Source organism: Phyllobates terribilis, unplaced genomic scaffold, assembly GCF_046119375.1.
Source record: "Phyllobates terribilis strain yellow unplaced genomic scaffold, ASM4611937v1 Scaffold_7__3_contigs__length_470593459, whole genome shotgun sequence".
NCBI classification, from domain to species: domain Eukaryota; kingdom Metazoa; phylum Chordata; class Amphibia; order Anura; family Dendrobatidae; genus Phyllobates; species Phyllobates terribilis.
Window position 1 is genome coordinate 217,809,635 of NW_027362767.1, and position 24,881 is coordinate 217,834,515.

At 41.3% G+C, this 24,881-nt stretch overlaps 1 protein-coding gene across 3 annotated transcripts in view; it reads left to right on the plus strand.

Moving 5' to 3' along the window:
• LHX6 (LIM homeobox 6) overlaps positions 1 to 16,888 on the plus strand; it is a 178,955-nt gene extending 162,067 nt beyond the window's left edge. For all 3 annotated transcript variants that reach the window (XM_073639736.1, XM_073639734.1, XM_073639735.1), the window contains 5 exons: positions 1,858 to 1,958; positions 2,031 to 2,126; positions 5,798 to 5,972; positions 6,970 to 7,073; positions 8,444 to 16,888. In XM_073639736.1, the coding sequence (XP_073495837.1) occupies positions 1,858 to 1,958; positions 2,031 to 2,126; positions 5,798 to 5,972; positions 6,970 to 7,073; positions 8,444 to 8,464 (497 nt within the window). In that variant the 3' untranslated portion in view covers positions 8,465 to 16,888. The remainder of the gene's footprint in view (positions 1 to 1,857; positions 1,959 to 2,030; positions 2,127 to 5,797; positions 5,973 to 6,969; positions 7,074 to 8,443) is intronic.
• The last annotated feature ends 7,993 nt before the right edge of the window (positions 16,889 to 24,881 follow it).

Here is a 24,881-nt window from a genome sequence, read left to right on the forward strand (position 1 = left end):
AGAGTGTTAGCAAGTGTTTGTGAAGTGTAAAGGAAATGATACAGGGTTCTCTAAATATTTTAAAAATATAAATCTGAAAATTGTACTGTGCATTTGTATTCAACCCCCCTGAATACAATACTTTCTAGGGCCACCGTTCACTGCAATTACTGCTGCAGTCTTTTGGGGTCTGTCTCTCCAGCTTTCTCTGCTGCAGTCTTTTGGGGTCTGTCTCTCCAGCTTTCTCTGCTGCAGTCTTTTGGGGTCTGTCTCACCAGCTTTCTCTGCTGCAGTCTTTTGGGGTCTGTCTCTCCAGCTTTCTCTGCTGCAGTCTTTTGGGGTCTGTCTCTCCAGCTTTCTCTGCTGCAGTCTTTTGGGGTCTGTCTCTCCACCATTCTCTGCAGTCTTTTGGAGTCTGTCTCTCCCAGCTTTGCACATCTAGAGGTGACATTTTGCCCCTTCTTCTTTGCACACTCGCTCTCGCTCAGTGAGATTGGATGGAGACGTCTGTGAACAGCAATTTTCATGTCTTGTCACATATTCTCTGGGATTTCGGTCTGGACTATGATGGAGTCGTTCACACACACGAATATGCTCTGATCTAACCCCTCCATTGTATCTCTGGCAGGATGTTTACGGTTGTTGTCCTGCTGAAAGGTGAACCTACACCTCAGTCTCAAGTCTTTTGCAGCCTCTAACAGGTTTTCCTCCAAGATTGCCCTGCATTTAGCTCCATCCATCTTCCCATCACCTCTGACCAGCTTCCCTGCCCCTGCTGAAGAAAAGCCTCCCCAGAGCATGATGCTGCCACCACCATGTGTCATGGTGGGGATGGTGTATTCATGGTGATGTGCAGCGTTAGTTTTCCACCACACAAAGTTTTGACTCAGGGGGGCTGAATACAAATGCACGTCACAATTTTCAGATTTATATTTTTAAAATATTTAGAAAACCTCGTATCATTTCCTTTTCACTTCACAAACACTTGCTACTTTGTGTTGGTATCACATATAATCCCAATAAAATACATTTAAGGCGCCGGGGAGTCGCTGTCACTTTCTGGCGCCTGCTCAATAGAAACCTGCAGTGCAGTGCATAGGCAGACGGGGCCAGGAGGAAGCAAAGCGCGCTCTATGTGATATCTATGTGAGCGGCCCTTTGCACAAGCCCAGAAGTCAGGAAGCACAGTGCACATCACAGGGTCCTGTGACGTGCAGGGGAGGGGGGATATGATAATTAAGCATATAGGCGGGAATTTGGGGGAATAATAAGCACATAGGTGGGGATTGCTTGGCGTCCCCCTGTACAAAATAGAATTGGTTAAAGCGCTTTTCTCTGCAATTAAACCTCTACTATGGGCCATAAGGGTAAGTATAGATTTACTTTTCTATCACCTGTATGGCCATAGTAGAGGTCTGATAACTCCAAAGTGGTGACAGATTCCCTTTAAAGAGGACTCGTCACAGGTCAAAAATGTCCCGCTTTTTCTCTTATTTCAATCCAACTTCCCCCCTGAGTATGCCTTTTTTTAAAATCCACTATTCAATTCCAGAGATATGGACTTTTTTATATAGTGCTGATTTTAATGGTCGTCGGTAAGGGGGCGTGGCTCACAGGATTCCCAGGGGCGTGTCTTTAGGTTGCTTTGCATAATTACTCTGAGAGCCACGCCTCCTTGTGAAAAAAAACCCCCATAAAAATTAGAACCAAATAAAAAGGCTCAAATCTCAGGAACTGGATGGTGAAATAAAAAAAGGAGAAAAACAGAATACTCAGGCGAACAGGGAAAATAAAATAAGATAAAAAAATTGGTCACTTTTGAGCTGGTGACAGGACCCCTTTAACCATAAAACAAGTGAAGAATATCTGTATTTTCAGGGAATGGGATAACTTTGGAGGGGGCAGTACCGTCAGAACAGGACAGTCAGCCAAAACCAGCAAAACGGGCCCGAACATCTTTCACAGCAGAACAGCTACAGGTATGAGATTCACTGCCGGGTTTATTGCTAGGAAGGTGCAGGAATCTGCCACTAATCTACTCTCTTCTCCAGGTGATGCAGGCACAGTTTGCTCAGGATAATAATCCCGATGCCCAAACACTTCAGAAACTTGCAGATATGACAGGACTGAGCAGAAGAGTTATCCAGGTCAGTATGAGACATGCACTGCTATCTGTTAAAAAAGATTAAAAAAAAAAGTTTTCCTTGAGACATCAAATGTGTGATTAACGTAGATCAGACCCCTGAAACCATCACAGATCAGGAGAACAATGGAACGGTGGCCTCTACACTACGGTGCCTGGCACAGTGAAGTCCACAGGACCATGATTGTGCCAGGAACTGCAGGTTGGCCATGTTTTCATGAACGTTGCTGTGCCAGGTATTGCAGTGATTGAGCCACCGCCTTTTAGTCTGATGACTGGAATAGATCCTTAACAATCATACATGAATGGTTAATTAATTACAGCCCCAACCCCCCCCCCCTAAATTAGGATGCTTTGTAAAAGGTAAAGAAAACAAGAATGCAATGATTTGGAAATCTCTTACAGCCATATTTTATTCACAACAGAGCATAGATCACAGATCAGAAGGTGAACGTTGGACATTTTTTCCATTTCATTTGAAAAAATTAACTCAATTAGAAACTGACGGCAGCAACAAATCTCAAGAAAGTTGGAACAGTACTAACAAAGGGCCGGAAAAGTAAGTGGTACTAATGAAAAACAGCTGGAGGGCCAATTTTCAACTAAGTCACATGACTTTGTATAAAAAGAGCACGTGAGAGAGGCAGAGTCTCCCAGAAGCAAAGATGGTCAGAAGTTCTCCAATATGTGAAGAACTTTGTCTAAAAAAACTGTGGGACAATTTCAGTAAGATGTTCCGCAACGTAATATTGCAAAGACTTTGAAATGGGCCAAAGCTTATTTAAAATGGACTGAGGCAAAATGGAAAGCTCTTGTGTGGTCAGATGAATCAAACTTTGAAATGCTTTATGGAAACCATGAACATTGTGTCCTGAGAGCTCAAGAGGGACCATCCAGCTTGTTATCAGAGCACAGTTCCTGTATCTCTGATGGTACGGGGGTAGCATTAGAGCCTATGGCATGGGCAGCTTACATATGAAAAGCACTATAAATTTTGAACATTATATAGATGTTTTAGAACAACATCTACTCCATCCAGACATTGTATATTTCAGGGAAGACCTTACATATTTCAGCAAGACAATGGTAAACCACATAGTGCATTCATCTTAGGATCATGGCTTCACAGAAGAAGAAGAGTTCGGGTGAGGAACCGGCCACCTGCAGTCCAGACCTCTCACCAATAGAAAACATTTGGTGCATTATGAGACCAAAAATCCAGCCAAGACCCCGGACTGAGGAGCAGTGAGAATCCAACATCAGATGAGAACAAGACAACGTTCCTCTCCCAAAACTCCAGCGATTGTCTCCTCCCTTCCCAGATTTTTAAAGACTGTTGCACAAAGAAGAAGGTGCTACACAATGGTAGAAATGGCCCGGGCACAACTTTTTCGAGATGTTGCTGCCATCAATTTCTAAATAAGTTGACTTTTTTCAAATAAAAGGGAAAAATGTCCAACGCTTATCTTCTGAACTCTGATCTATGTTCTGCTGTGAATGAAATATGGTAAGAAGATATTTCCAAATCAGCCTTCTTGTTTTCTTTACATTTTATGCAGAATTCCAACTTTTTTTGGAATTGGAGTGGTAAAATGTCTGTTTAAATCTTCAAAACCGCTGTAAATAAACTATGTTGATTTAAAGGAGTGTCCAGGACTTAGATACTGATGATGTATCCCTAGAATAGGTGATCAGTGTCAGATTGATGGGGGTCTGATCCCCGACACACTGGAACTCATCTGGAAATAGAGTACAGAACCTGGAAACTGTAACTCCATACACTGTTTAGTGGTTGTTCACCGGCACTGTGGCTCAGCTCCAATTTACTTAATTCACCCCATGGTATAGTGATATTGATCCCAAGGACAGGTCATCATCAATATCTAAGCTCTGCACAATTCCTTTAAAGGGGAATTGAGTCATGAATGATAGTCTGACCCGTGAATCATTTATGGCAGAAGGTCGCATTTACCACATTTCTGCATGCTTTACTTACCTAAGCGGAAGCTAATCTCTGATGTGGCCAATCCTGCTCCTTTCCAGCAGAGAGCTGTCTTAAAGGGAATCTGTCAGTAGGATCAGCCCTCCTAAGCCGTCTATATGGGCATGTAGGTCATGGGAAGCTGAATAAAATGACACCTTGATATCTGTGATCTGATATTTTATTCCAGAGAAATCCACATTTTTCTTAATATGTAAATGAGCTGTTAAGATCTATGGGCCGGACATAGATCTCCCTGAGACTCCGCCTCCAGGGCTTATTTTACATGAAATGGGGCGTTACCAATGCGAGACATGTAGATCAGAAGAGCGGACTGTCAGTCATTACATACAAAACTCAAGAAAAAAAAACAAAATGAGCTTATACCCTGTAGTAAGGAAATAAGTAAATAGTAATAGTACATGTAAATATCATAGAGTACTTGGTTAACACTATTTTGATCAAAAGTGGGAAATCCACCCCTCCACGACAAGGTGTAGTCAGTCGGGATGGTCCTATACTGTTTTAACTATTAAAACCTTACCATGTGTAGTCTCTTGTACTTTATACTTGAGCTTTTGAGCTAGGAATTTCATCTACACAGCTTCCCGTGGACGGGTGTCTGAACAGACGGGCCACTGGCCTGCTTTGCTTTTATTTGCATTGAGGTCGGCTGACACAAGGTAAGGTTTTAATACTAGAGACAGGATAGGACAGTCCTGATGGGTACACCTTGTCGTGGTGGGATTGCTTTTTTAAGCTATTTGATCAAAATAATGTTAATTAAGCACCCTATGTTATTTACATGTACTATTACTACTTACTTATTCACTTACTATGCTCTATGCTCATTTTTTTGGGGGTGGGTGGGAGCAGGGGGGGGGGGTTGTCTGTGAAGCAGCCACAGTGTGAACGTGGTCTTACACTTTGCACATATATCAACTTATGTTACTACTAATTTATTTGCTTTTGATGTCAATTATTACATGTCTCACACTGGTAACGCCTCCTTTCATTTACAATAATCTCTGGAGGCGGAGTCTCAGGGAGATCTATGTCCGGCCCATAGATCTTAACAGCTCATTTACATATTAAGAAAAATGTGGATTTCTCTGGAATAAAACATCGGATCGCAGATATCAAGGTATCATTTTAATCAGCTTTTATAGACGGATTGCACTGACAGATTTACTTTAAGAAGGGATGTCCTGATGGAAATACATGGGACTGTACGTAATGTTACATCCGCATGGCCAGACGAAGCTTCCTATGGCCATAACAGCTGATCACAGAAACCAGGCCCCAAAATATCTGCTGATTATCAGGCATCTTCTGTTAGGAAGAGAGGTTGACCGGTGAGACAATTTTTGGGAATTTTTCCTGTGCATCATGACTGGGACACTTTAGGATAAAACATAACCAAGAAACAATTGGAGCTAATGATTGTCACCATAACTGTTCCTAGTGGTGGCGACTACATGGATAAATGTGCCAATATTCCTATAGATTGGTAGACATCGATTATCTGTAATCAGTGTTGTTGTTAATCATCACTATATCATGTCCTTGTCGATTGTTCCTTCAGTCTCAAGCAGTTGAACACATATACTTATTGTTTCCATAGTTTGTATCATCCATAACTGATACAATATGTATTTGCTGATTTTTTTTGTAAAACAATTTAAAATCCCCAGGTTTGGTTTCAGAACTGCCGAGCACGACATAAAAAACACACGCCTCAGCATTCAGTGCCTCCACCCGGCCCTACACCAACCCGTCTCACCTCTTCACTTTCAGATGACATTCACTTCTCCCCCTTCAGCAGTCCAGAAAGAGCCAGAATGGTGACATTACATGGATATATAGAAAGTAAGTACCCCCCTGCTTGTATTACCACCTGTTAAACAGGTCAGGATAGACCCCATTGATGTGAGGCAACCAAAAGATGCCTTAAAGGGATTTTTAAGTAGAAACTGTAGGAAAATAGAGTGCACTAGACCATAAGATGATACCCTTTAAAAAAGCTATATGCTCACTTCAGCGAGTTCTGTAGGCACAAATCCTGTAAAAGCTTAATACCGGTTGCTGCTGCCCCGTGACTGGGGATGAACTCCACCAAGATTCTTGACTAGAAGAGATAATTCACGGTTGTAGGCTGCGCTACCGAAATAAAGATCCTTGATCCAAAGATGTATAAAGCTTTTTTTATTCCATGATGCGTTTCGACACCGGACTGGTGTCTCCATCAAGTGCAAAAGCCAACTGTAACAAACCAAGTGTTGGTAAAGATTCCAATCCGGCATCGAAACGCGTCGTGGTATAAAAAAAACCCCGCTCAATAGGTCTTTGGATCAAGGATCTTCATTTCAGTAGCACAGCCTAAAACAGTGAATTGCTGCCTCTCCATCATCCAGGAGTGCACCACTCCCCAGCCTTGCAGATTCCTGTGTGCTGAATGATTGGCAGTTCGCAGCAGCGGTATCATTGTACCACTGGTCGGAACTGAGCGCTGTTTGCTGTTGTAAGTATCAGAGAAGCATGGGGCACTGAAGCAGATCGGATCCAGCAATCTAGCTAGCTTCATAGTTAAACTTTGGAGAGCGCTTTTAGGAGCTGCACTCCATGACTAAGAGACAGTCCACCTCTGATAGACCACAGCAGTGGTCGGTAACCTGGCAAATTTTGCCAAATAAAGTTCCTGGATACAGTATACTGCCATCACTCGACCTTTTGATATCTGTGACAAGATCTACTAATATATTTGTAGATTAATGACATGAATGTTTAATGGGTGCATCAATTGTGTTGCTTCTCTCATGGCTGCCACTTATATTAATAGTATATTTTGGAATTGACCTTTTTCCAGGTCAGGTACAGTGTGGGCAGGTGCATTGCAGACTCCCCTATGCTGCCCCTCCTGTGCATCTCAAAAGTGACATGGAAGCCACGCTGTCTAACAGAGGAGACAAGGTAAGAGCTGCCGCCCATGGGGAGGGATGTTAGATACTTTAACTTTTACAAGAAAGACACAATTAATATTTTAGGTTACATATTTTTAGATTGGCCTCTATAGGCATCCTTATCCATGGTCTCCTGTCCCTACATGTATCACATTAAAGGGCTACTTTAAAAATGGCTGCTGTGACATATTTTAAGTTGCAACCAGTCCTGACGTGTGACTAGGATGGGTTGCAGTTTGAAATATGTGACAGCAGCCATTTTTATCACATTCTGGAGGTAGTTCCTGAATTGATCGTTACACCCTATCCAGTAGTTATAACCTATGTATTAATCCCATGAACAAGACTCAGAATATAGAGTACAGGGCTCTGCACTGGTCCATGCGCATGGTCAACCTGCGCTTCATTCACTGTCTCTGGGACTACTGGAAATATCTAGGCCCTGTACGCGACAGGGTTGTACGTGGTTTACTCCAGGCAGTTCCATAGACAATTTGGGCAGATTTCTGAAACTGCTGAACAGAAAAGCTCTTTGTTGCTGGTAGCAACCAATCGCGGAACAGCTTTCATTTCATATTTTGTTTTTGACGAATGAAAGCTGTGCTGTGATTGGTTGCTATGGGAAAGAAAGACAGCATGTGCTTCTCTCTCCATTCACTGCTATGGGAGTCCTGAATACAGCCGAGCACAATTGCAAGGCCATCTTTCCAGTCACAGACAAACCAGCAGAGTGAGAACCTCTGTTCTAGAGACAGAGGTGGGTCTAGAATTGGGACCTGCATTTATTTCCAATAGATTGTCATTGCATATCTAATAGATATGCCACAGTTATGAGACAACCCCTTAAGAGTGTGTGCACTTTGAGTCTTCTTGCTACGTTTTTGTAGCAGAAACAGCAAAAAGTTCAAGTTTATGAGGAGTTTTGCATTTTTGAGGAGGATATACAAAGTTTACACTCAGTTTGCACTCTAAAAACTCAGTAAGTGTCGATGTAGTCATTTTTTTGCTGAGCAGAAAGTGGGCAGAAACTCCACATTTTTGAGGAGTTTTGCATTTTTGAGGAGGATTTGGAGACTTTCCACTAAGTTTCTGCTCAGTTACTGCTCCAAAAACTTCTGGAAAAATGTTTGTGTGCACATAGCCTTAGAGAAAAGTTGGAGGAAATTAATGAAAACTAATGCAGAGAAAAAGCAAGGCTGTTGCCCACAGGAACAAGCCCTATTATTTCTTTCATTCTCCAAAGGCTTTTTGGAATTAGCTCCTGAATCCAGTTGTTCACTATAGACTATGACTCCATTTTTCCCCTGCACTAGTTTAGTAGTTAAAGGGTAATTGATTGTAAAATGAATAATTAGTCTATGTATTGTTTTTTTATGGCAGGTAATCCTTTTCCAGTATTGAACATCATCTTCTACCATTTGGTGACGACACACAGCCCTTTAAGCAGGGGTTGCGAAGGATTCAGTTGAGATGGGCGATCAGCACAGAGGACATTGTGTTCCAGTTGACTTTTACTTTCGAGGAAAGTGGCCAATACACATCAAAAACTTTCATTTTCCTGGAAAACAGCATGGACTTCTCCTCCCGGGATAAGGATCAACATAGTCTTGTTGAAAGAGTTTGACATTGGTATTAAATTATAACACACTTACAAGTGAACGCTACCTAGTCTCAGACTGAATTCGTCATCCATTGAATTTGTGTTGAAGACCAATTACACCAACATGAGGAGACCTCAGTAATTTGGCAAGATTACAGATCAGAAGATGGTTGACCGCAGCGGAGATCCTGAATCTGGTTGGATGGACCACGTTAAATAGTGGTTGGTTTCATGTGGAGAGACAGGCCAACCATTTTTTGGTTTTGGGTTGGTTGCCGGTACAGAGAATACCACCTATATCTACTTCTAACATAACATGTCTATCCTCCCAAAGTTTCTATTCCTTTACACATGGCACTCTGGTTTTCTTCTCCTTTGATTACTACCACCCTGATGTTCAGATAATTAAGAAGATTCTAAATTATTACCTCTGAATGAGTGTAGGTATAGCTTTGACGACTCCTTGTTGTGTTCAGCAGCAACGTGGCTCTAAGGGAATCCAACCCAGATGGTCTTATGCACTTTTTTGGGGTGTTTGGTGACAAGCAGTGTTTTTTGGCTTTTGGGTGACGAGCAGGGTTCCCGAAAGGAAATATTTAAAGCAACATACTAATTAGTCAGCATGCCCAATTCCAGGTATACCTATCTGCAGAATTTGGTAAGTTCATAATTTCCAGATGCTCAGTTTGGAGGGAACGGTGGTGTGGAGGAAAAAAGAAGAACATGTCCTTCTGTCCTGGGTTGAAAACTGTGCACCACAATGGAGGGTCATTTTGATTTCTGCAAGTGGGTGACTTGTAGAAGATCAGTGCGTGCTATATCATCTAAGGAACATGGAAACCAGACAATTGGAGCAGAGTATCTAACTTGCAATATCAAACCGGCTTTCACTTATCTTAATAGTTCCTTCATGCCACCTTAAACATTTGGTTCTTTTAATTTTTCTGCAGTACTGTCCCAGAGAAGGAACATGTATGATCACAGACACTTAAAGGTTCTCTAGTCTTACCACAGAGGAATCCAAAATGTTACTTGCTTGCGTAAAGTTGACCTCAAAACAGGGACTCTTGACTCATGGTCTGTCTGATAAAAGATCGTACCAGACTATGGACGAGAGCGGCACTGTTTCTGGAAAAAAAGGCAGCCACCTTTTTCTCTAACCCATACAACCCTAGAGTGACCCTTGCAGGTGAGCCCAATCGCATGCCAGTTGTCATTGACATGGCCCTATTGTCCATCCTAAGGGCTCGTGCAGACGGCCGTATTATTGGTTCGAGTGTGATCTGACAAATCATTGGATCGCACCCGGACCAATGTTAGCCTATATTTTTTTCCTTGACACATGTGTGAGTTTGATCCGATATTCAGATCGCACCCATGCAAATCAATGGGCGCGTGGAAAACATTTGACTGCACTTGGATGACATCTGGCTGCAGGTCAATTTCCGCGCACTGACACAATGGAGAAGATGTAGAATTTTTTTTCACCATCTTCTCCTCATCTGAAATAATAAGACTCAAATTCAGTGTGATCATACCGTTAGGGTATTTTATGATTTTTATGGAAGTGTGTAATCTTCAAAGTCCTCTTCAAAAACAGCTTGAAAAACTCTTGGAAAACTCTTCCAATTCTATGGGAAATCCACTTTGCTATTCACGTGAGGATTTTTTTTTAGATTTTTTTTCCTGAAGAGGTGTTGAAAAACACCTCGTGGGAAAAAATAAAGTGCATGTCACTTCTTTGACGAGGATCCTGAAGGAAACCTCTCTAAATTAGGCACTGTCCAATCAAAATGCAGCAAAGAATGGTTTCATGATTTTTGACCAAATCTGATTTTTTTTTTAATATATATATACATGTGCTGGAACAGTGGTTGTCATCCAGTGGCTCTTCAACAAACTACAGCATGCCCTGGGCACCCTGAGGTTGTAGTTTTGCAGCAGCTAACAGGCAATATGCTGGAGATCACCGTATTAAGGATAATATAATCCTTTTGCATTTTCTGTAAAAGCAAAGTAAAAAAAGTCACTATTCTAAAAATATACCTGTACTTTTATAGACCCTAAGGAGATCATTTGTGGCATTTTAAAAGCAAGTGACAGAGGTGTCTGTAAGATATATATACTTATACATAATTTATAGGGACTTGAAGGACATTTCACTCATACTTTAAAGCATCTTCCATGGATATCTGACCACCATACTTCTAATGACAGGAACTTAGATCACCATAGGCTTCAGAGGTGATCTGATGTTTGTCCCGTAGAACTGTGCAGAATTTAGATGACGCTTGATACAACTGTCTGAAATTTTCACAATATGTGAAATATTAATACATACACTAGGGCCATGAAGCTCATGACCAATGTGAGTCTTTAACTAGTCTCAGATTTAGATATAGTTAATGCCTAGCTGCGGCAACAGACGGGTCTTCATTTTGCATTGTAGGACTGGCAAAGATGGACTTCACGTAGGTCCTATATCTAAGGTTGGGTTCACATTGTGCTTAGGTTCCATAGGAGGCTTCTCTCTGTAGCCCCTCAAAACACGAGATTTGGATGGGAACCCTCAACAGAGCCATTCACTTTGTGCTCAGTTTGGCTGTTGTTTCGACAGAGTCCGTCTTTCTGAGATGGGCACAAAAGCACGGTCGATGATGGGCCGACGGAGGCGAGAGACAGATAAAAAGTGACTCTGTCTGACTCATTAGATTGAATCGTCCCATTGGGGAATTCTGTCCAAATCCCATTTTTAGGACTTCAGATGGAAGCCACTGACATGTGGCTCAAACATAATATGAACCCAGCCTACGATGAACTGGACAGTATCCCCTTATGGAAACACAGAGCTCTTACACTGCCCAAAGCTACTTTTATATAACAGGGTAGGAGCCAATAATATTCTACCAGTCATTAAGAATCTATATCCTGCATTATTTTGCAAGGAACCCAAGACATTTCCAGTCCTATCTGTTCTCTCATGGGTAAATATATGCTATGAAGATAGGGTAGAAGTATTCTGTGCTTGTCCTAGAGCATCTCATCCATGGTTTCACTTAAGTATTCAAGCAAAAGGGAGAAGAACTGATCATATCTAATCTCAAATGGTCCAACTAGAAGGTCCAAAAATGGAAAGCACTGATGGGAAGATATATATAGACTGGGGGCTGCAGAATCAACTGGAATGGACACATGAATTCCAGGAGAAGTATCAACCTACAATCCATGATCATTCTGATATCCAGTAACTGGGGAGAACTAAGTTAATCTGGACTATCAAACCATAACTAACCTTGAATGGTCTGAACTTCATGGTTCTTCAAAGAATTTTGACATCAAGTCAAAGAGCCTTCTTCCGAATACCACCCGAAAATCTATGTCTTCACTGTAGGTTAGATTGGGGTTTGGAGGATCAGGGTACTTGATTTCATCTAATATTTATATGGCGGATTATAAAATGTATGTTTTAGTCTACACATGCTGAATGTCCACTTGAGGTTGGAATTTGAAGCTGTGACTATACAGTGATCTTATTGGATTTTTCATAAGTAGAGCTTTCTATTAAGTTAACTGAACACTGGATACTGAACATTAAATAATTTCCTCTGTGCGCGAACACTTGAGGCTATAAACAGCTATATTCATCTCTGTGTAATACATACACCTCTGTCACTTGGCTGAGCGTGCCGGGAATATTTGCCAATTACTTAACAAATATAAAAAATAAATTACAATTAACCACCATTCAACCTTTCCTAGAGGATATATATTGCTAAAGCCGCTTTTAGACGGGTCTACAAATATAAACACAGTCAACGCTAAGAGGCCTCTTTTCAGATATCCTTCACAATGGACTCCCTCTGTTAAGAGATGTCTTATGGTGCTATACTCTGCACAAAGATGCCTTTGAATAGGCAGGGAAATTTCGCCCGGGTCTTTGACATTTAGCGGATATACTTCATGACATACCGGCTCTACAAATAAACCGGTGATCAGCTGAAAAATAGCGCCGAGCAATTAGCTAAAAAACTCGGCGTAATTATGTCATACTTGTAGAGAAAAGGTGGAATAATTATGTAAATTCTGAATTGATTGTAATGAGAATCAGACACTTTACAACCTTCGTCTACGAGCACTCTTTCACTGCCAAGATTTTCAGGTGGGTAAACAGTCATTGAATACGAGATGCACGACACCGCATGCATCCGCTTACTGTGGATTACTCAACCACAATGATCCATTGTTGTTTTGTAAAACTGAAGTCTATTAGTAACATAGCTTCATCAAGGGACCCTATATAGAGGTGGAAAAAGTACCTGGACCTGGTGTCTGAGGGGGCTCAAAGGCTCCTCTGCTCCTTAAGAAGGCATTAATTGTACAGATTCTGCACCGGGGGCTCCGGTGCCTCTGACCTTAAGTAATATTCTTGGGTCTAAGTCCTGATGCACCTGGCAGATCCACTCCATCTGACCCCATATGGCACCTCGGCACAACGTCATGCTCCAACAGAAGCAATGCATCTTCAGAAGAAGACCACTAGGCCCTCACTCTTCACAGTAAGGCTAAATTCACACATCCATTTCGGTCTTTACATCCATTTTTCTCTCGCGTCAACCGTTTTGCATCAGTTTTCTTCTCAAACGTTTTTTTTTTTCACCCGTTTTTAAAATCTGCCGCAGGCGAACTGTCTGAACTTTTTTTTTTATCCGTTGACTCTTAGCAATGGATCAGTTAAAAAATGGATGAAACAATGGATAGAAAACTGAATTAAAAAGTGTGACTTCCATTTTTCATCCATTTTTAACAGATCCTCAAAGATTAATGGCCGAGTCTGATCTGCAAAATGGATGAGAACAGGACGTGCGCCGAGTTTCATGGACCAGAAACACGATCCATTTCTGAAACGGATGTGTATGTGAATCATTAAAACTTTATGGGCCTGGATTCATGATGTGTTTCACCACTTTTGGTGTTTTTACACCGTTCCATGCCAACTTTGCAAAAATGTGCCGGACTGGGGTGGGACAGGGCATGGTGAAGCCCACCGACAAATTCATCAAAATCTGATCCGGTTAAAATTCTTTCTTGTGAATGTTCCCATAAGGTTACATAATAGTGATGAGCTATTTGCCAGATCTGGTAGATTTTTCCAGGAAATTTGATTTTCAGCAAAGTTATTCTCTGCAAATTGAATGTCCTTTATTATGCTCTGGGGTCTCTACAGACCCCAGAGCAAAAAAAAACTTAATTCGTAAAAAATTCATGGACTCACCATACCACTCAACTCTCCGGTCTCTCCGCTTCTCACAATGTCCTGTATGGTCCTCGGCGCATTATCTTATCACTGCCGCTCGCGATGAAATCCTGTGACCATATGTGCACATGTGCAGAACCGTCCTGGGTCTCATCAGAGTTAGAAGTCATGGTCTAGTGGGACAAGGACTAGATGGTGGACGGTGAGGAGACGAAGGGTCGGAGAGGTGAGCGGTTAGGTGAGTATAAGTGTTTATTTTTAATCTTTTGATAGCCCTTTACAGTTGGCCACCATAATGCTGAATCCACTTGGACATGAATTACAAAAAAATCTGTATTTTGACGAATGCGGATTTTTGTAAAATTTCAGTAGAATTCAATTCCAATCGAATACGTTCACTCATCTCTACGACATATCATTACGACAGCCTTTTTTATTCTAGTAGCTGCCGGAGAATAGTAGACACTCGGTGCACTTTTTGGCATTGACAGACAGTTTAGTGCATCTTCCCTCCTACTTGTTTTCCATCTATCTCTGCCCCCCTTTCACACCATGACCCCAATTCATTGATTGACAGCTCTGGTTTTACAGGAGACACAGAAAGGCGGTGATAAGTGGAAAACAAGTAGGTGGGAAAGTGCACTGAAATGTTTGACCACTACAAGGATACACTTGGTTTGAGCTCTTATTTTATGCTGATAGATTCCCTTTATACAGTGTCCAAAGCAATCAACAAGTCATGCGTAATGGAGGAGGATCTAGAGCCAACAGCCCCCTTCAATGATGGGAATGTGCCTTGATAAGGCTTTTTCCCGATTGGACATTTTTTTGACTTCCAAGTAATTTTTCATATTCAATGTCAAACCAGCACCATTTTCACGTATCTGGTTTGGCTTCCTATTCATGGTGAAATTGAGAATTCAGAGCACAGAAACGAGGCACAACATTTTTTTTAACACCTAGATAATAAATAGGTGGTGATAATATCTGCAGAACTACAACCAAAATGGTCTGCTCTTTAATTACACATCTAAGAAAACAGGAATGCAGTTTGTCAACGCGTTCCGAAGTATTAAACTTCTCCATCAGGATAAACCACGATCGTGGTTAGTCCTGATGAAGAAGTTTATTACTTCGAAACGCGTTGACAAATAAACCGCATTACTAGGATTCCTGTCTTCTCATCATCCTTTGATGGCAGCGCAGGTTAACCCATTTGTTTCCTTCTTGATTTCTCCTCGTGGGTCTGCAGCAGCCATAAGCCTCTTCAATGGTTGTGTGACCACAAGCCGACCAGGTGAACACAATTGTGCATTTCATTAATACACTTTACCCAGATAAGACCCTATTGCGCTTTTGTCATTCTCTAGTCTTAATTACACATCACTGTAAGACCAAGGTCGGGCATTTTGAGAATGTGACTGTCCACTAACTGAATACAGTTCAATATCAGTAAGCGTTTCCATCATAATTTACCTAACCTAAGCCAGCGAGATTAAAAGCGTGTGACATATCGAAGGCCGATCTCGTGCACGTATTGCTAAAAGGTTTACTCCAAATCAACGATTTTACACCTGGGCGTCACCAGTGGGCAGACTGCAAACATTCTCCGCTGATCCTTAGACTGATTTTACTATAAAATTACCTACAGTCATTCATTATTATTTATTAGTAATTTTGTCCTTTGTCAGATAGCAGCTACGGATACTCTGTGTTATACAGGGGGGTACATGGCATGCATCCATACTTTGGTGTCCTATAAACTCAAGCACTGCCCTTCACACCATGCGCTAGGCATAACACAGGGTACCATTTTTTGGCGCTCCCAGCCTTTTCCCTCCTGCAGTTTGGCTATTGATGGATGGCCAGGAGCGCTGCCATGTTGGAAAACAAAAACAAAGGGGGCACGGTGCTGTGGTCGTTTCTTTCTCTGGTTCAGTGGTGTCCTACTGGTAAGGTCTCATTCACACGTCAGTGATTTTCTCATACAGGAAAATTAGTTCGAGTTTAATCTGTGTTTTTTTTTTTTATCACAGTTTGATCAGTGCGTCGGTTTTTCACCTTCGGAGTTTGGTCAAAAATCAATGTTTCTCCAAACAAACAAAAAGTTTCTCTATCTTTTCCTATCTGGCAGTCCGTACATTTTTTCATGGACCCATAGACTTGTCTTGAGTTGACGATTTTGATTCAACACTTAGATCAAAATCGGACGTGTTTTTTTCATTTCCGTGAAAAATCTTGGACATGAGAAGGGCTCCATTCAGTAGTATAGGTACGAGTGCTATCTGTGAAAACCATGGATAGCACTCGTAGCAGAAAAACTGATGTGTGAATGAGACCTTAGACCTCTAAGGTTGACAGAAGGCCACACCGCTTTGAGATGATCTATGACCACCTGGGTCTACAGGCAAAGCAGACTCCAATTGGTGTCACTGAAAATACCCAAATGTATGAAGAAAACCAGCAAAACATCCAAGAACCAAGACGATAAGCCGCGTGTACCTTATAAAGGTGGAGCTGACTTGATCCTAGTTCAATGCTAATTCATTGCTTCTCTAGAAACCGTTATATGACACAAACCATCCTATTTTCCCCTGCGTATATACACTGCAAAAATGTGTAATGGATTGTTTCCTGCAGCCAATTATTTATCAGTGGTACCAGTACAAAGCTCAATAATATCCTGGAAGTAAACCAGATTGGGGATCTAACAAAGATCATGGTGGCAGAGAATAAAGTCTATTCACATACAGGTCTTCTCCAAGGGACCGTCGTCATTGTGCGTTGAGGTCAATCATCTGTTGGTTACCCATCAACGTAGAATACTCCAAATGTATTATTTATTTATAAAGAGATGTGTAAGCACTTTTTTTAAACAAAAAAAAATGTCTGTTTTGTTATATATACTTTAATGTTGTGCGTTGTAAACTGTCCTATTTGTGTAATAAATAAAGTTACCTTGGGTGGAAGTGGCGGCACTTGGCTGAATCACTGGTTGTTATTGGAGTTACATAGATCATGTCATTCTTCGGCTCTTCGTATACTTCGCAGACACTGCTGAAAATTGTTCGCTTTTTTTTTTAGATGCTTCAATGGCCCATAACAGTATAAATGAGACGCTAGTCACTACTCATGGACAAGCGGTGAGACAGGGTAGTCAAACGTGCCAGAGCCAGACACCAAGAGAGTATGTAGTAATATATAGGGGGAAGACAAAGTCAGGTCATGGTCCGAGGTCAGAATACCAAGAAAATAGCGGATCAGAGCAAAGGGGCTAGGCAAATGGATGGTCAAAATGAGGTCCATGGTCAGGCAGCAATAGAGCAACAAACAGAGCACAAGAATACAAGGCAAACATGCACCACCAAACAAATGATAAGACTGGCAGAGATCTGGGACTGACAGCTCAGCTAAGTAATCACTTAGAACAGGAAACACCTGAAAAAAGCTCAGCACCTCCCAGTCTCAGATTGGACGGCTGAGCTGTCAATCAAAATACTGACAGCTCAGCATGCCCATGCTATACACTGGACGACTGAGCTGTCAATCAAAATAGCAACAGCTCAGCATCCCATGCAATAGATTTGACGACTGAGCTGTCGGTCACTGCGTCCAAGACACACAGAGCAGGAATAGTGGACAGTAAATCTTTACGTACGCTTTCGGGTACATTCACACAAACATTTTCAATCCATGTGCTGTCTCTGTGAGCAACAGACCAAACACAGACAGCAGACAGTCCATTGTTAGCCTAGGTCCGCATAGAACTTTTTTTTTTGCAGCATGTGCAAGTCTGGTCTAATTTTATGTGCCAGACTAGTGCAGCTAAAAAGTAGGTAGCTACAGCTGCACCTGTCTGCTATACAGATGAGAACACAAAGGTATGCACTATGGAAGTATATTGGGTTAATGCTTCTTATGTTTAACATCTACATACAAGATCAAGGGAACAAGTTCCCACTGGCAGCACTCCAGGGTTCACTCACTCACCACTCAAAGCAATTAAGTGTATCACATAGTAATAAATAAAGCTTACAAGCATTGCCTAACAGGAATCTGTCAGCAGGATTTCCCCTCCAAAAACTATTTATTTGTACATGTAGCTTTTTCGAAGACAAGTCCAGCAATACCTTTACCTGGCCAGCCAGTTCCTGAGTTACAGAGAAATTCGCATTTGAATTTATATGCAAATAAGGCTGAAGAGCTAGTGTAGGGCCGATGCAAAAGTGTGGGCACCCTTGGAGATTTGCGTGCTCCGATTACTTTGACCAAAGTTTCAGACCTTAATTAGCCTATTGTGGTAATGGCTCGTTCACTATCATTGTTAGGAAAGGCCAGGTGATGCAAATTTCCCAGCTTTATAAAAACCCAGCCTCCTCTAAACTTGTGCCAAAAAACAGCAGCCATGGATTCTTCTAAGCAGCTGCCTAGCACTCTGAAAATGGTGGAGGCCCACAAATCAGGAGAAGGCCTTAAGAAGATAACAAAGCATTTTCAAGTTGCCCTTTCCTCAGTTCAAAATATAATTAAGAAATGGCAGTTAACAGGAACAGTGGAGGTCAAGATAAGGTCTGAAAGACCAAGCAAAATTTCAGTGAGAGCTGCTCGTAGGATTGCTAGAGAGGACAATCAGAACCCCTGCTTGACTGCAAAAGACCTTCAGAAATATTTAGCAGACTTTCGAGTTGTGGTACATTATTCAACTGTTCAAGAACATCTGCACAAATATGACCTTCATGGAAGAGTCATCAGAGAAAACCTCTCCTGCGTCCTCACCATAAAATTCAGCGTCAGAAGTCTGCAAAACAACATCTAAACAAGCTTGATGCATTTTGGAAACGAGTCCTGTGGACCGATGAGGTTAAAATAGAACTCTATGGCCACAATGATCAAGGTTATGTGTGGAGAAAAAAGGGCACAGAATTTCAGGAAAAGAACATCTCACCAACCATTAAGCATGGGGGTGGATCAATCATGCTTTGGGGCTGTGTTGAAGCCAATGGCACGGGGAACATTTCATGGGTAGAGGGGAGAATGGATTCAATGAAATTTCAACAAATTATTGATGCAAACATAACACAATCTGTAAAAAAGCTGAAGTTGAAAAGAGGATGGCTTCTACAAATGGTTAATGATCCTAAACACACGTCAAAATCCACAGTAGACGACCTCAAAAGGCGCAAGCTGAAGGTTTTACAATGGCCCTCACAGTCCCCTGATCTGAACATCATTGAAAATCTGTGGCTAGACCTCAAATTAGCAGTGCATGCAAGACGACCCAGGAATCTCACAGAACTGGAAGAATTTTCTAAGGAAGAATGGATGAAAATCCCTCAAACACGAATTGAAAGACTCTTGTCTGTCTACAAAAAGCGTTTACAAGCGGTGATACTTTTAAAAGGGGGCGCTACTAGGTGCTAACTGTAAAAAAACAAAGACAGAAACATAATAAGCAAATACCCTGCAATAAATAAATAAACAGCAATAGTGCATGAAAATAATCAAGGGTACTTAGTTAACATAATTTTGATCAAAATAATACAAAAGCCATCCCACCACATCACTGTGACCCTATTCGGCATGGTCCTAACTCTAATGTTTAAAATGTTACCATTTGTCAAGTGATATGAATGTGGATAAGGGGCTGAGAAAGACTGAGCCCGGCTAGAAGACACACAGCCATGGGGAACAAGAAGAATAGAAATTCCAGCTCAAGGAAAAGGCAGGCCACACCTTCATATGCACATTGTGCACGTTAACTGAAAAAAATATATAAAACTATATTATCTTCATGCACTATTGCTGTTTATTTATTTATTGCAGGGTATTTGTGTATTGTGCTTGTGTCTTTGTTTTTTTTTCGGTTTAGTGGCCATGTGTGAACATGCACGTACATGCTGCATGCATACCAATTTATATCCCAGGTCATTTTTTAGGTACTAACCATGCAGGGTGCTCAAACTTTTGCATTGGCCCATTTTCCTTTTTGTAATTTTTAAAAAGTATATATATTTTTTTGCTTAAAATACAAAGGAAATGTGTCATCTGTAACTTTAGGCCTTTTTGAGATCATTTCATCTTCAACTTACTTAACTGTTCACAATAACAGTAATTTTGACCAGGGGTGTCCAAATGTTTACATGCCATTGAATGGCTGCATAGGAGCTTTTCTTCCAATAGTTTTGGGTGCGAGATCCTGCTAACAGATTCCCTTTAAGAGAATGATAAAGTACATCACTTCTGGTCAGTAGGTGCTCAAGTAGGGTCCTATTCCGTAATTATGTAGATATAAAACTTGGCACTCAAGTATGGTAAAGTGATGATTTTTCTTGATAAACAAATGAGAGGAGATAAGAAGCCGGGCTGATCCTCCGCGCTGGTCCAGAGACACACAAGGATTAATGATAAACCAAAACTTTCTTTATTACTTGGCCTACGCGTTTCGTGGCAGTGTAACCACGAAACGCGTAGGCCAAGTAATAAAGTAAGTTTTGGTTTATCATTAATCCTTGTGTGTCTCTGGACCAGCGCGGAGGATCAGCCCGGCTTCTTATCTCCTCTCATTTTTTTACTGATCAGCGGGGTCTCCTGCAGCGGCCATCTGACAGGTGCTTCACAGTTGGTTGTGACTCACACAACCTCAGAAGGTGAGTCAGACTGATTGTGGGACCTGGTATTTACTTTTATACGGATAAAGCCCTATGTGCCCTGTCTTTCCTATCTTTTGCTACGATTTTTCTTGATGGCAGCAATCCAGAAAAGAAAGAGACGTTTCGGTCTATACAGTAGATCTTCATCAGTATACTGATTGCCAAGGAAACACTGATTGGTCAAAGGAGACAAATCAATGGTCGGTTTAACGGCCCCTCCTGCAGCGGTGGATACCGCACACTGAACATTGCACTGCCTTCTCCAGTATCCAGTTCTGTTCCTCTTCTCAGCGACATTACTGTCATTCAGACACTCCAGATCACACTGCGCTCTGTGTGACTCGGAAATGGATTTTACTATATAATCCTAAGGAGCGTCAGAATAAGGATCCATAGACTTACATTGTAAAAGTCACTTGCGGCTCACGTATAGAGCATAGAGTAAGCCGGAGAGTCTGAAGAGCGGTGACATGACTGAAAAGAGGAGCAGAACAACGCTGGATCCTGGAGAAGATGGCAGTAGTTAAGTATATTAATACACTCACACTATACAACATGCAGAGGGTGAAATAAATAATGAACACGTCACCACTTTTCTAAGTAAATCTATTTCTAAAGGTGCTATTGACATGAAATTCTCACCAGATGTCGGTAACAACCCATCCAATTTACACAGGCAAAGATATCAAACCATAGATGTTCATAAAGTAAGTTATGTGTAATAATGAGAAATACCACAGGAAAAAAAGCATTGAACAAGCCTACTGAAATTTAATACATCGTACAAAAGCCTTTGTTGGCAATGCAAGCTTTAAGATGCCTCCTGTATGGAGAAACTAGTTGCAGGCATTGCTCAGGTGTGATTTTGCCCCATTCTTCCACACACTCTTCACATTCGGAATGTCTCGTGAGCTCCTTCTATGAACTCTGAGCTTTAGTTCCTTCCATACATTTTATAATGGATTCAGGTCAGGTGATCGGCTCTGCCATTTTAGCAGCTTTATTTTCTTTCTCTGAAACCAACTGAGAATTTCCTTGGCTGTGTGTTTGGAATCGCTGTCGTGCTGAAATGTCCACCCTCGTTTCATCTTCATCTTCCTGGTAGATGGCAGCAGATTTTTATCAAGAATATCTAGGTACATTTGTCCATTCATCCTTCCTTCGATCATTTGAAGTTTGCCAGTGATGTTTCCACCTCCAAACTTCCTTGTTGGTATGGTATTTTTGGGGTGATATGTAGAGCCTTTTGGCCTCCAAACATGGTGTGTATTATGGCATCCAAAGAGTTCAATTTTGGTCTCATTTGACCAGACTATATTCTCCCAGTATTTCACAGGCTTGTCTAAATGTTGTTGAGCAAACTGTAAACGCGCTTGACCATGCTTTTTGCTCAGCAATGGAGTTTTGTGTGCTGAGAGTGCACACAGATCATGGAGGTTGAGTGCATTACTTATAGTTTTCTTTGAAACAATTGTACCTGCTGATTCCGGGTCTTTCTGTAGCTATTCACAGGTGGTCCTTTGCTCTTGGACAACTCTTTTGCTAATTCTTTTCCCTCTGTCTGAAATCTTGCGGGAGCACTTGGTCGTGGCCGGTTTATGGTGAAATGATGTTCTTTCCAAATCAGGATTATGGCCCCAACAGTGCTCACTGTAACCTTCAGTAGTTTCGAAATTCTTCTGTAACTAGTGCCATCAGTATGTTTTGCAACAATAAGGTTGTGAAGGTCTTGAGACAGCTCACTGATTTAACCCATCATGAGATGTTTCTTGTGTGGCACCTTGGTTATGAGACACCTTTTTATAGGTCATCAGTTGAACCAGTTGATATTATGTTTCACCAAGTGGCAGGATTGCTTTCTAATCACTGATAGCGTTCAGCTGGAGTCATGAATTTTCATGGCTTTTTGCTCCTCTCTTTATGTGTTGAATACTTCTTCCCTATGTCATTTATGACTTAATTTAAGGACATCTATGGTGATTTCTTTGCTTGTGTGGATTGGATGGGTTGTTACCGACATCTGGTCAGAATTTCATATCAATAGCACCTTTACAAATATATTTACTTAAAAAATTGGTGATGTGTTCAATACTTATTTTACCCATTGTATATATACGGTACGCACAGATTTCATGAAAAAAAATTAATGGGAGTGCTTCTAGCCCAACATCAAGGTCTACAAGTTGCAGCTCTAAGCTCCATTGCTAGATCAAAATTTTCAGATACTGACTTTAGATCAGAATTTAGTCTGATATTTTAATAGTGCAATGGTCCTGATACAACACCATCAAGATGTGATTGAAGTGCAGACTTCAAGATTTTATTCAAAAAATATAAAGGTGACAGGGGTAACTAGTCACCACCCAGATGTGAATGCATAGACATGTATGCATAAGGAGAGACATGTCAATCTTACAGAGATGGCTGGTGAACAACCAGATGGGAGCTGCCTTGGTGACCACTCATCTCGGTCACCTTATTCCGAGTCCCTGTTTAAAATGTGTTTTCTCTCAAATGCCACAGCATTTCATAATGAATTGTGGACATTTGTAATAATTCAACCTGTCCCTGATTCATGCTGCCTGTGGTTCAGGCAGCATGAGTCACATGACAGATTCTCTTTAAAGGGAACCTGTCTGTACGATTTTATACTTGGTATTAAAGGTATGACTGTATAGGAGCTTTTCTGCCCCAAAAATTATACATTTTGTGTAGAGATCCAAAATCTAGTGTAGAAGCCATAACCAAATCAGGATGGAAGTGCATTGGGGGGGGTGTCAATGCATTTGGAATAAAGTCACTCCCCCAGTGCACTTTCTGCCTGATTTGCATATGGCTTATGCACTGAATTTCTCTTGACTGACACATCAGATCTGCACACTAAAGCAATCATTTTTATTGGGGGAACAAGTGCCTATAAAGTCAACATATAAAAATGTCCTGACATGTTCTCTTTAATTCTTGGATACAAATACTTTGCAGTCAATGAACGCTTCCCTATCTGGAATATATGGATATCACCAAAGTACTTCACATCGAAATGACTTGAGAAGTCATCTTTCCAATGGTAATGAGAACCACTTGCTGAGTAGACTGGTGGGGTTCCAGCTTCCAAAACCCAAGATTTGTGGCCTTCTGGAATTTCTGACTGTCAAAAGATTAAAGGGTAACTAAACTTATAGAAAAGTTTTGATACCTATCAAAACTACAGCCATGGTCAAAAGTTTTCAGGCTGACACGAATTTTGATTTTCACAAAGTTTGCTGCTTCCGTGTTTTTAGATCTTTTAGCCGGAAGTTTTTATAGTTACTGAAGTACAATTATCAGAACTTCATTACATTTTTATTTATTAACAAATACACAAAAGTTAATACAAAGACTCAATAGTTACAGTGTTGACCCTTCTTTTTCCAGACTTCTGCCCTTCGCGCTGGCAGCTGGATACCAGCTTCTGGCCCAAATCTGGACTGATGGCCGCCCATTCTTGCCTAATCAATGCTGGGAGTTTATCACAATTTCTGTTTTTTTTTAATTTGTTCTCCACTTTTTGAGGATTGACTACAGGTTCTCAATGGGATTAAAATTTGGGGAGTTTCCTGGCCTTGGACGTAAGATGTTAATGTTTGGTTCATGGAGCCACTTAGTTCTCACTTTTGCCTTGTGACATGGTTTACATCATGCTGGAAAAAAACACTGTTCTTCACCAAATTGCTCCTGAATGGTTGGGAAAAGTTGCTCTTGGAGGATGTTTAGATCCTATTCTTTATTTTTGGCAGTGTTCATAGGCTTAACCCCATCTGTGGGGGTTGTGAGCTTAGCCCCCTCCATGAATGAAAAGCCCCTACACATAATGGTCTCTGGATGCTTCACTGTTGGCATGACCCAGGACTCATGGTAGAGCTCACCTCTTCTCCAGACAATCATTTTTCCAGATATCTCACACAGTTTGAATGGGCTTCATCAGAGAAAAGAACTTTGACTTAATCTTCTGTAGTCCAATCTCTGTACTTTCTGCAAAATGTCAGTCAGTCTGTAGAATATGGGGATTGGACTACAGAGAACTAGAAGAATGATTGTCCAGGGAAGAAAATGTGAGCTCTACCATGAGTTCTGTGTCATGCCAACAATAAAGCATCCGGAGACCATTTATGTGTAGGAGCTTTTCATTCACCGTTTTGTGAAAGAACACCGCCATGAATAAAGAATGGTGTCTAAACATCCTCCAAGAACAACTTCTCCCAAGATCCTGGAGTAATTTCGTGATGAACGCTGCTTTTCCCAGCATGATGGAGACCATGTCACAAGGCAAAAGTG